This window comes from Vitis riparia, chromosome 18 (genome assembly GCF_004353265.1).
Source record: "Vitis riparia cultivar Riparia Gloire de Montpellier isolate 1030 chromosome 18, EGFV_Vit.rip_1.0, whole genome shotgun sequence".
Classification (NCBI taxonomy): Eukaryota; Viridiplantae; Streptophyta; class Magnoliopsida; order Vitales; family Vitaceae; genus Vitis; species Vitis riparia.
In genome coordinates, this window is record NC_048448.1 from 30,165,631 (window position 1) to 30,179,276 (window position 13,646).

The 13,646-nt window shown below is 31.2% G+C and overlaps 1 protein-coding gene across 1 annotated transcript; it reads left to right on the forward strand.

Moving 5' to 3' along the window:
* Positions 1 to 1,581: 1,581 nt before the first annotated feature.
* On the forward strand, positions 1,582 to 13,418 carry LOC117905681 (disease resistance protein RPV1-like). The gene is made up of 8 exons (XM_034818565.1): positions 1,582 to 2,105; positions 10,223 to 10,401; positions 10,531 to 10,914; positions 11,224 to 11,288; positions 11,387 to 11,680; positions 11,771 to 11,873; positions 11,954 to 12,693; positions 12,763 to 13,418. Exons 1-8 carry the CDS (start codon positions 1,582 to 1,584, stop codon positions 13,276 to 13,278), a joined length of 2,805 nt encoding a protein of 934 aa, XP_034674456.1. The 3' UTR covers positions 13,279 to 13,418.
* Positions 13,419 to 13,646: the final 228 nt, after the last annotated feature.

Sequence of the window (13,646 nt, forward strand, 5' to 3'; positions counted from 1 at the left end):
TAATCATTATATAGAAAGTTAGATAAGTGAAATTTATTTGAAATAGGATATTAAAATAATTTATTGATTTTAAATTTATTTTTTATTTATCTTTATTTTTCATTTTTTTATGCTTCCTCTTTATTTTCTTTCCTTCACAATTTTCCTTGAACTTTTTCAGAACCAAACATAACTTATATGAAAATTTGTGACTTTAAATAGGTCTTAATCGATATCCATCTACAAAATATAATTCAACCAATTTACCTCTATTTTTTCTTAATTTATCTTTTTATTTTTGCTTAATTTGTATTATCTTTTTATTTTTTTAGTTTGATTTATTTATTTTTATCTTAATCATCCACATGGTTGTGAGTGGTTTGTATATTTAAATTTAAGTCTTAATTTTAGATATTTTTCTTGAAACAAGAACTTGGGGATGACATTTTAATATTAATTTTTATTTACATTCCATTGAAATTTAGATCTAAGTATTCTATTCGACCTTCGAAAGAAGTTGATTTTAAATTTATGCTTTTCTTATTTTTCTTTTTGGATTGATAGAAAATGCTTTCAACTTTTTTAATACTTTGATCATGTTTAATTGATTGAATACGATATAAGATATGATAAGAGAGATGATATTATATTTTATCCTATATTTGGTTAATGATGGGATAAAATAAGTTCTTCCATTATTTATCTTATCCTATATTCAAAGAAACATGTAATATGATAAGTAGTGGGATATATTATCCACACTCTTATTTTTATCCCTTCGACCTAGAATATTTTAATCTTATTGCTTAGATATAAGATATGCATATCCCATGTAGCATAAATTTATTTTTTATCATTTTTTAAAATTTTTTATATGCTCATTTTGCAAAATAATTTTTTATTATAAATTAAATTTATGATTAAAAAATAAAAACTAAAAAAAATTATAAACTAATATTAATATATAATATATAAATTATTTTTATATAGTGAATAATATAATATAAAAAAATTCATATATAAAGTTTAAATTTTTAATCATGAATATTGTTAAATATAAGAGAAATTTCAATTTTTTAAATAGAAAATGTTGGAATATAATATAATTTTTATTTTAAACAATAAAAATAGTATAAATTTCATATTATTTTTTATTTATTTCCCAAATTAAATATAACATAATATATCTTATTCAACATACTACCTTACAATATCACGTTCATAGGATATGTATATGTAAGAATATTATATTTCATTATTCCACCAAGATATAATATCCTTAAATATATATATATTATATCTTATCTTATTCCTTTGATCAAACATAGTATTAAAAAATTTTATTAAAAGAGTTGTTTTTAAAATGTTAGAAAGAGCAAATATTTCCTAAAATTACTATAAAAAAATAAAAATAAAAATCAAGAAAATTAGGCATAATGGAAAAGTTGATACAAAGATAATTATACTGAGCCACAAAAAGGAAGTGCCTTATCAACCCCCCTTTATCAATAAATCCATCTTCTTTTCAAGGCTCGCGAGAGCGTGTATATGTGAAGGTTTCTGGTTACTTGTCTCTCCCAGTCGTGTGTGTGCTTTCTAACCATGGCTTCCCAGATCAGTAAAACAGCGTCTTCTTCTTCTTCTTCTTCTATGTCTCCTACTTCCATCTCTAAAGATGAGTATGATGTCTTCTTGAGTTTCAGCCGGGAAGACATCGGCAAAAGTTTTGCTGATCATCTATATGCAGCTTTGGTTAAAAAAGGGCTTCATCCCTTTAGAGAAGCTATTGGAAAACCTGAAAGCAAAGAAGCTATTTCATCGGAATCCTTGATGGCTATTGAGAAATCGAAGGTTTTCATTGTAATGTTCTCCAAAAGCTACGCTCAATCCCGCTATAATTTGGATGAACTTGTCAAAATCATGGAGTGCACACAAGCAACGAGAAAAGTAGTTGTTCCAGTTTTCTATCATGTGAACCCATCTGATGTGCGGAAACAAAAGCGTAGTTATGAAGAAGCATTTCACGATCACGACGCAAAGCAGGAGAAGGAAAAGATAGACAATTGGAGGACCGCCTTGACGGAAGCAAGCAAATTAAAAGGATATTATCATCTTGATCAAGACCGGTAATTTTAACTTCCCTTCATCATATTCTTTATGGAAAATTCACCCACTCACTCTTGCTGCCTTAATTTACTTTTCCTAATCAGGAAGCTGATTTCAGATTGAGCTTAAATTGAAATCTTAGGGTTCAAAACCTGACTATATCCATTTAACATACATGATCATAATACATATATTCATAATTATAGATATCGTAGGAAATTTTAATTCCAATTCATAAAGGTTTGTTGTTTAACTACAGTCTATAGTCCATTGTAGATTCTTTCATGACAGTACATTGTAGCTTCTAGTTTTTAGACATACATTATTGTGCATAACATGCTTTGTTGGCATACTTTAGTCAATCGAAGGTGTCATTGAGGTATTCTCAAATGCAAAATATTTGAATTGAAAAAAACAAATAAAAAATTGTTCCTACCCTTAGCTCAAATTACCCATCCAAACTTGACTTTCTGATAGGGATGATCATTGATCTCTAGCCCTGTTTGTCTCCCCACGATTACACACACCATGTCTCACTCCATTGTCATTTACTAAAATTTGTGGATGTTTTTGTTTCATATTAGGAGGTTTGTATCTCATAATGGACTTAACTGGGCCAAAGTACAAATATTATTAAAATTTTTTGAATTCGCTGCCTTCTCCTTACTTCCCTCGCTTTTAAGAGAAATTTTTATTTATTAAAAATAACTGAGAAGGCTAGTATTTGTGTGTAAGTTTAAACTTGGAAAATAAGCCGTATTTGAAAATGGTCTGTACATTTCTTCATATGAGGAGGGTGTTAAAGAGTGTGATATATATATAACCAACCCAAAATCCTATAAGCTGATCAACATGTATCTTATAGTTTTTTCACAAGTAAAAACAATTGTATTTAACACGCTTAAAAGATGTCCAAAGTATAGACTATGCATACAAAGCCAAAACAAGAAAACATGTATATCATATTTTCTTGTCATCTAATTCCCATAAACTATGAAATAACTTATATGGGAAGTGAGCAATTCAAAGATAGCTTGAAGTGGGTAACTTACATGAAATGACTTATAGTAGATTGCAACATTGCCATTTTTGCCTCTCAAAACCATTTGTTCTACCTTGAATGAATATGTTTAGTTGCACTTTTCTTTTAAAATTTAGAATAATTTAAAAATCATGTTTGATAACATACTTTTACTCTTTGCTTTTCAAGTTCCGTATGAAAAATTTAATAAAATAATAATAATAATAATAATAATAATAGTAATAATAATAATAATAAAAAGCTTTTAATTTCCAATTTTTTAAAAATAGGAAATTAATACCAACAATTTATTTGTATTTTATTCTTCTTTTATCAAACCATGTCTCATTTATAAATACTAAAAAATTGTATAAACTCGACAAAAAAAAAAAAATGGAAAAATCATAAAACAAAGTTTTTTTCCTACATGAATTATAAATGTAATTGAAAAATCATTCCATTTTTTTATTTTAAAAATAATAAAAATAGAAATTTGTTTAAGTGACATCTTACAATGAAATTGCCTTGAATCAATAAAATTGAAATAGAAAGAGAACTACAATTGATTAAAAGATTGTTTATTCTATTTGAGTTTCCTGGTGAAGAGAGAGACATGTTTAGTGTAAGGTTTCTAATTAGGAGACATCATGACTGAAAAAGAGAAGGGTATTTATTTTGGGTGGGTATATATATATATATATATATATATATATATATATATATATATATATATATATATATATATATATTGATTAAAAGCTTGTATGTTCTGCATGAATTTCTTGGTGAAGAGAGACATTTTAAGTGTAAGGTTTCTAATTAAGAGACATCATGGTAGAAAAAGAGAAGGGTATTTATTTTGGGTGGGACACAATGACAAAAATATCGAGATGACAAATAACAATATATATGTATGTATTGTTAAGAGAGAGACATTTTAAGTGTACGGTTTCTAATTAAGAGACATCATGGTAGAAAAAGAGAAGGGTATTTATTTTGGTTGGGACACAACCATGAAAATATCGAAATGACAAATAATAATAATAATAATAATATAGTTAAAAAAACAACATGAAAATGATGCTTTTCAAAAAACAAACAATCATTGATCTAATAAGAAAGCAGAACAAAGGATAAAGAGCATCAACATAGGATTTATGTGGTTTAGCTTGTTCAAGGCTACACCAATGGGAGCAATAAAAGAACCAATCCACAAGAGAAAAACAGAGAGAAAAATTATAGCACAACCCCCTTTCAGCACATAGTCCTCTTTACAACTCCTATTTTTGGCTTAAAACAAAGCACTAGAAAACCTAGCTATGAAAACATGTTTTATGCACTTGCATCACATTGAATTAAAAAAAACCTTTTATTACAACCTTTCAATTGGAAACTAAAAAAGGAATATTATTCAGAAAGAGTTGCCACACACACACCAAAACTATCTCACTAGCTGGGCATGTATATTTTTGTGCCACATCACAACAATCTCCACCTTGGCACCAAAATAAGAAACCAAGTTCAACCTAGATTGATTCCATTTTGCCTATGTTGTTACTATCATACAGATCCGACATTTATGAAGTCCAAGCATTGCTTAAACTTGACCTTTGGAATTGGTTTTGTAAGCATATCAACTATATTATCCTTGGTTAAAATTTTGCTGACATTCACCCATCTTTGTTCCACGATATCCCTTATGAAGTGGAATCTCACATTTATGTGTTTAGTCCTCTCATGGAAACCTTGATTCTTTGTCAAACAAATAGCACTTTGGCTATCACTGAAAACCATTCCATTTCTCTGATTCATCCCTAATTCAGATACTAGACTTTTTAACCACAAAGCTTCTTTAGTGGCTTCTACAACAGCTATATACTCAGCTTCAATGGTAGAGAGAGCCACAATACTTTGTAGTGTAGATTTCTAGCTTACTATACATCCACACATTGTAAACAAATGACCTGTTATTGGTTTTCTCCCATCCAACTCCTTGGCATAATCTGAATTTGCATAACCTTCAAACAAACTGGTTATTATCTACTTTCTCTAGTATATGAGCCCAAAGTCTGGGGTACCTTGAGATATATCGACAGCTATTGAGATTTTTCCCAATTTTTTTTAGAGAATTTCCCAATTTTATCAAGAGTCAACGATTGGCTCTCGATCAAACTCCCTCCCTTAAATATTTTTTTGAAGTTGCAAGTTTGACCCTCGCAGGGTAGGGTTTCGAACTAGGCCCAAAGGCTTGGGTTGAAGGCCAGTTACCACGTAGGCTAATTCACCCTTGTTAATATATAAGCGCTCAAGTTATATTAAAATCCATTATTAAAAAAATATTTTAATAAAAAAATTAATTTTGCTTATTTTATTTTAAAATTTATTTAATTGATTACTAAAAGTATAAAAACCATCATTTATATGATAATTAAATATTAAAAATATAAATAGTATAAAAAATCATATATAATTTTGAATGTTTTTATTTTAAAATATAAATTTATTTAAAATTTTCTAAAACAAAAAATAATTAAATTCTAATATTTTATAAATTAAAATTAATTTGATAAGATAAATTATTAATATAATTTTTAATAATTTAATAAATTAATGTCAATAGCAAAAAGTAGTCACCACAAGTAATAAAATTTTGGAAATTAAATCTCAAACAAAATATTTTATATAAATCTTAAAAGTATTAAATTTTTTATTTAAAATGTAATAAAAACATGTATTAATAAAAATAGTTTCTAATTTTTAAAATAAATGAATATAAATATATTAAAGGAATTTGAAATAATTTTTTCTAAAAAAATTTGATAAATATTATCCTTGACCATCCCTATGTCAATTACACTTACAAAATAACTTTAACATGCATATTCTTTCTTATTTTATCATTTCTTTGGAGCTTTTCCATAATTTTTGAATAATTTTTGTCTCGCCGATATTTTTATCAAAATATCCACAAATATTTTACCTATATTTCTGATATATCCAAAAAATTCAAGTACCTATATATATTTGTGTGTGTGTGTGTGTACCGATATTTCAAACCATGATAATGGGGTTAGGTCAGGTCTTGTACAACCCATGACATACATAATACTTCCTATGCCTTTAGCATATGGTACATTAGTCATATCCTACATTTCTTCTTCTATTTTTGGTGACAAATCATAAGAAAGTTCGAATTGGGCTCTAATTGATGTATTGATAGCCCTTGTAGCATCATGTTAAATCTTTTCCACACTCTCTTAATATAATCTCTTTGGGAGATTGTTAGAATACTAGCAAGCCTATCCTTGTATAGCTCCATCCCCAAAATCTTGTTAGCATATCCAAGATCCTTTCTCTCAAATTCAGATTGTAGTTGTGTCTTCAAATGAGTTATCTCCATTATGCTCTTGATTTTCAACAACATATAATACATATAATAACAAATATACATAACTCCCATCTGTTAGCCTTCTCATATATACACAACTATCAAACTTACTCCTTGAGTATCCAACACTAGTCATGAACTTGTCAAAGTGTTTATACCACTGCCTTGGGGACTGTTTTAACCCATACAATGATCTCTTGAGCAAACAAACCTGGTTTTCTTTTCCCTTGACTATAAAACCCTTTGGTTGCTGCATAAAAATTTCTTCTTCTAATTCTCCATGCAAGAATGTTGTCTTAACATCCATTTGACCAAGTTCAAGATTCTACAATGACACCAAAGCAAGTAATACCCAAATGGAGGTGTGTTTTACCATAAGTGAGAAATTTTCATTGAAATCTACTCCTCTTTGTGTATAACCTTTGGCAACTAATCTTGCCTTAAATCTTTTGGGTTCTACACCAAGGATTCCCATTTTCTTCTTAAACACTCACTTACATCTTACTACTTTACAACCTTTAAGCTTATCAACAAGCTATCAAGTTCCATTTTTGAGCAGAGATTCCAATTCTTCTTGCATAACAGTCATCTACTTTGGAGAATCATTGCAAAAAAATGGCTTCCAAATAATTTTTAGGTTCTGCATAGCTCAATTCTTCACCTATGCTCAAAGAGTTAGCTACCATATCATCATAGCCAAATCTTTGAGGAGGTCTTATTGATTTCCTGGCTCTATCCTTGGTCAATTGATAATTTTCTAATGGGATGTCATATTATTGTGGTTCTATTTAAAACTCAAGATCATCAGTTTTATCTTCTAACTCCACTTGAAACTCCACCTTATCCTTGACTTCTCCATTTTCTTTGTTACTAGAAGCTTCTCTATCATCCTTAAAAAATTCGTACTCTTTGAAGACCACATTCCTACTTATAAAACACTTCTTAATGGTAGGACCCCAAAGCCAAAGCTTATGCCCTTTCACTCCATCTAGATAACCAACAAATATACACTTCCTAATTCGAGGCTCAAGTCCTCAAGTTGCTTTAATCACAGGGATTGCTTGACCACATTTCCAAGTATAGCCAAGGAAGGACAACCATTCACCAAGTAAGCAGCTGCAAGAACAACTTCAATCCAAAACTCTTAAGGAAGTTGTGCATTTGATGACATGCACCTAACCCTTTCTAAAAGTGTTCTATTCATTCTCTCAACTAAGCCATTTTACAGAGGAGTTTTTTTCAGTGTCTGCGTTAAACTATGCCATGAATTTTGCAATAATCATCAAACTTTTCATTACAATATTCAAGTCCATTATCTGTTATAAGACATTTAACTCTTTTATTGGTTTGATTCTCAGTCAGATTTTTCCAAGTCTTGAACCTATCCAAGGCCTCATTCTTATGTTTCAACAATTATACTTATACCCTTCATGAACAATTATCAATTGTGGTAAGAAAGTACCTATTACCAGCATGAGAAATCACTAGTACAGGTCCCTATAAATCTGAATGCACATAATTCAAAGGTTTTTTGTTTTTTTCGTTTTTTTTTTGTTTTTGTTTTTGTTTTTTTTTTTTTTTTTTTTTTGGTTCTATGGACTGCACGATTAAACTTCACCCTATTGGCTTTTCCAAAAATGCAATGTTCACAGAATTCCAAATTCCCAATCTTGTCATTACCCAAAAGTCCTTGCTTAACAATTTCCTATAGCCCTCTTTGATTGATATATATGTCCAAATCTAAAATGCCACAGCTCAGGGTTTTCTAAGATAGTACTAATAGCTACATTTGTAAAGTCTTTTAAAATCTCCCTCTGCAAAATGTATAGCCCATTCATCTCGTCAACTTTAAAGATCACTAAATATCCTTTTAACACCTTTAAAGAGCCATTTTCAGCTTTAAACCAATATCTAACATCATCTAACACCTCAAGAGATATTAAATTTCTCTTGAGATTAGGTACATGTTTCACATTTCTCAGGAACCTAACTGTACCATTAGTAGACCTGATTTTTACTGTTTCTATACCAATGACTCTACAAGTTTGATTGTTCCCCAAATAAATACTATCTCCATTTAATTTTTGGTAATCACATAAATAAGTTCTTGTTGGAAATGTATGAAATGTGCATCCCAAATCCAAAATCCATTCTTTCTCAGTGTTTTTAGAGGTAATTTTCAAAACTTCAGCAGAGTCATAGCCATCTGAAACCATTGCAACATTACCTTCTTCCTTAGATGTCTCCTTAGATGCCTTTTTTTTTCTTAGACCTCCTTTCAAGACATTCTCTTTTAAAATGTCCTTCTTTTTTTTTTTTACATTGATAACACTTCCTTTTGCCATGAGATTTGGGCAATGTTGAAGCCTTTCCTTTGTTGTTTCTCTTGTCTAACCTTCCCCCAATAGACAAATCTTCTCCATTTGACCCTCCTTCAACTCCAATTCTTTTTATCTAAGAGCAAATTGAACTTCTTCAAGTGTTAAGGTTTTCCAACCATACTTCATAGTTTCCTTGAAGCTAGAATACGAGCTAGGCAAATAGTTCAACACTAAGACTGCCTTATCTTCGTCATCCACTTTGATGCCTGTATTAGACATCTCAATCACAATTTTGGCAAAATCATCAAGATTATTTGCAATTAACCCATCTTCCTGCATTTTAAATGCATAGAGTCTTTCTTTCAAATACATCCTGTTCAAAAGTGAGTTCTCCATATAAAGTTCCTGAAGCTTGTTGCAGACACCCTTAGCTGTAGTTTCTTCTAAGACCTCCCTTAGAGCTTTATCTCCAAGAGCTAGAATGGTCAAATGGTAAGCTTTCTCATCTATGTTTGATTTTTCTTTTGTCGTCATGGTGATTGGTAGGTCCGACTCATCCTTCAATGCATCTTTCACTCCTTGTTGAAACATAATGACTTTCATCCTCATTCTCTAGTCATTGAAATTGTTTTTCCCAGTGAATCTTTCAATCTCACTTTTTATTGATCCCATCTCAAACATCAATCATGCTCTGATACCAGTTTGTTAAAAAAAAATAACAACAAAATGATGCTTTTAAATTTTGATTTTACATGTATAAAACAGTGATAAAATTACAAAAGTTATCATGCCAATTATGAAGAAAAAAAAAGTCATAATGATATACATAATCAATAGAAAAATGGGGTTATGGAGTTATAGAAGGAAAAAAAAAAAATAGAAATCCTATATGTATTTTTAGGGCAAAACTTTATAGAAGTTCAAATATGGTATGGTGGAATGGGCTCTTCCTTATTTTACAATAGACAAGGGATAAATGATGAAGATGACAATAAAACGATGAAATAGCCTCTTTTTGGTGTATAAAAAAATTGGTTGAGAGAATGTTTATTAAGAATGAGTCATATTTTCTTTGTTTCTAAAAGTAAGGTTTATTTTTCCAAATATGGTATTGTCTTTTCTTTTTTTATCAAGTGACGTTTGATAAAATGTAGAGATGGATAAATTTAAAAGTTATTTATAACTTGCAAGTGAAATGAATGGTGAAAGAAATAGGACAATTCGAACATGCTCCTTTTGATAACAAGAATACTATGTTTGGGAAGTAACTTGCCATTTTGTGGACAAGTTATCTCTATTGCGCTCATTGCCATATTAACGTCACGTTAATAATCTTGTGTAATTAATTTTACCCTATTATATCTTTGCTGTATTTTATAATTAACATTGCTTTATTTTATTTAACAGGTATGAGTCAACTATTATTATGCAAATCACGGATTCTGTCATTGACAGATTGAAACATGCAGATATTGGTGATGATAACTTAGTTGGAATTGATAGCCGTTTGGAAGAATTGCACTCATTGATAGGCATTGGATTTGATGATGTTCGCATGCTTGGAGTATATGGATTTGGTGGAATTGGTAAAACCACAATTGGGCAAGTTATTTTTAATTCAATCGCATACCAATTCGATGGTGTTAGCTTTCTTTCAATTGTTAGAGAGCAACCCATACTTCAATTACAAGAAATACTTCTATTTGCAATCACAGGAGTGAAAGATAAAAACCTGAACAATGTTGATGAAGGGATCAATGAGATAAAGAAGAGACTGCGACAAAAAAAAGTTCTTATTATTGTTGATGATGTGGATCATTCGAGTCACTTAAAGTACCTGGTTCCAGATCGAGATTGCTTGGGTAAGGGAAGTAGAATTATTATAACAACTAGAGATAAACATTTACTATGTGAGTATGGAGTGGATGCTATATATGAGGTTCAAGAATTAGGTTCTGAAGAATCTATGCTTCTCTTTAGCCTGTGCGCCTTTAAACGAAGATTTCCTGAAAAAGGATATGTGGAACTTTCAAGAGAAATAGTTGATTATGCCAATGGTCATCCCTTAACTCTTAAAGTTTTAGGGCATTCTCTTTACGGTAAGACAATATCTGAATGGGAAAAGGCACTGGATCAATTAAAATGCCAACCTATGTCTAAAATTCAAAGTTTGCTTCAAATCAGTTATGATAGACTAGATCATACAACAAAAAATATATTTCTTGATATTGCATGTTTTTTTAACGGGGAAGAAAGAGAATTTGTTTCAAGAATATTAGATGGGGCTGAGCATGCAATAACAACTCTCTGTGGTAAGTCTCTCCTAACCTTTTCAAATAACAAGATGCTGATGCACCCTTTGTTACAACAAATGGGTCAAGTACTTGTTCGTCAAGCATGTCTTACAGAGCCCGGAAAATGGAGCAGATTGTGGAGTTCAGAGGATGTCCATCATGTCTTGACTAAAAATAAGGTAAGAGCCAAGTGCTTGAAGCTACGAATTAATGCCTATAATTTTATTTTGATTTTGTATATTTTGCATTACACTTATTTATGAATCTTGACTTTCAGGGGACTAATGCAGTTGAAGGGATATTTGTAAATATGCCTACATCAAAACCGATAGAGTTTACCACTGAAGCTTTCAAAATGATGAATGGACTTAGATTACTTAAAGTTCATCGAGACCTTAAATGTGGTGTAGTGCATGTTTCTACCGGCTTTGAATTTCCTTCTTATGAGTTAAGATATCTTCATTGGGATGAATATCCTCTGGAGTCTTTACCATTAAATTTTCATGGAGTGAATCTTATTGAACTCAATCTGCAGTATGGTAAACTGAGAGTACTTTGGAAAGTGAGTAAGGTATGATTATTATTTAGTTTGCTTTTTTGGCTTTATAAATTTATAGGTCAGGGAAGTTTATTTACCAAAACCAAATATTCTTTGTTCCAGCTTCATGAGAAGTTAAAGGTTATCAACCTCAGTCACTCTCAGCAGCTCATTCAAATCCCAGACTTCTCAGATACCCCAAATCTGGAGAGTCTAATTCTTGAAGGTTGTACAATTTGCTAAAGGTTCATCCATTTATAATTATTACAGTTCCTAACTAGCTTTTTTATTCCTTAAATTTTATAGGGTGCACAAACCTTGAGAACCTTCCAAGCAGCATTTGGGACTTGGATTCTCTTGTAAATCTTGATCTCTCTCACTGTTCAAACCTCCAGAAACTTCCAGAGGTCCAGGGGAATCTATACTCATTGGAATATTTGAACTTGGCATTCTGCAAAAAACTTGAGAGCCTTCCAGAGAACCTCTGTAATTTGAAATATCTCAAGACTCTCAATGTAATTGGTTGTTCAAAACTTGGCAGATTGCCCGAGAGCCTGGGAAGCCTGGAATGTCTGGAGAAGCTTTGTGCATCAAATGCAGATTTGATTAGCTCTCAATTTCATTACTCTTTGGCTGGTTTGTGCTCCTTAAAAATATTAGATGCACATGGCACCTGCCTAACGAAAGGAGCAATCAGTAGTGACATTGGCAGCTTATACTCATTGGAAGAATTAGACCTAAGTTACTGCAATTTAATGGATGGAGGAATTCCTGATGATATTTTCTGCCTATACTCATTAAGAGTATTAGATCTAAGTGGAAACCATTTTCGTAGAGTAACTGATGCCATAAGTCAACTTTCTAAGCTAAGAGTGCTTCGGTTAAGGCACTGCAAGAATCTTGGAGAAATTTCAGAGCTTCCATCGAGTCTCAGAGTCCTAGATGCCCATGGTTGCACAAGCATGAAAACTTTATCAAGTACATCATTGTCGCCATGGCAAAGGCAGTTAAATTGCTTCAAATCAGCTGTCTTACAAGAAATTCAGGTATATTTTTCATAGCACACAACTTTTATGCAGTCATGCTCAATATTTAACATGGTACCTTCTGCGCAGGAGTTGAAATACAGTAGTCTTTTGTCTCTTCCAGCAAATGGTGTCAGCCAGGGATTTAGTACTTTTATTCCTGGAAGTGGAGAAGTTCCAGAGTGGATGTCACACCAGAGTGTCGGCAGTGAAGTAACAGCTGCGCTTCCTCCAAATTGGTACGACAATAACGAAGTCTTGGGATTTGCTTTATGCTGTGTTTATATTCCACAACAGGATGAACCAGAGAGTAGTACATCTGAGAATGCCATGGTGAATATCACGCAACCTTATCGTTTAAGATGTAAATTGACTTTCCTTGATGGCATTGGATTTTTGGATGATCTCTTATATGGATCATCCTGCCAATGCGACCATAATGATGGTGTATCAGATTCAGTGTGGGTAACATATTATTCTAATCATGCTATCAAGAAGAAGTATCGCTCTGATGCATCAAGGCATTTTAAGGCTTCATTTAGTGGTTCTGTTGATGGTAAACCAGTCAAGGTGGAAAAGTGTGGAATTGGTCTTGTATACATCTGAGATTGACGAGCATATACATGTTGTACCTTTGAAGCCTTGGTAAGTAATTTTTTCTTTCTGGTTTAAGTTTCCACTGCAAAGGGATTAAAGTAGCTTAAATTATTCTCGATTATATTTTTACAGTTTTAAATTTTTAGGATGTAAAAAAAATTCTCACCCACCCAAATATATATATATATATATATTGGCCTAAAAGATCCAAACCAGTTGTGGTCATTTGTAAACCACTTCAGGACTTGTTCCAGGGTATTCGCACATTATTATTTTTAAAGCATTGAACTAGTTTAAATTTTCTACAATGCGAGTCTTGGAATGATCAACCAAGGAGGGATATTCATATCCCACGCGTTTCAGGCAGAAAACTCAGC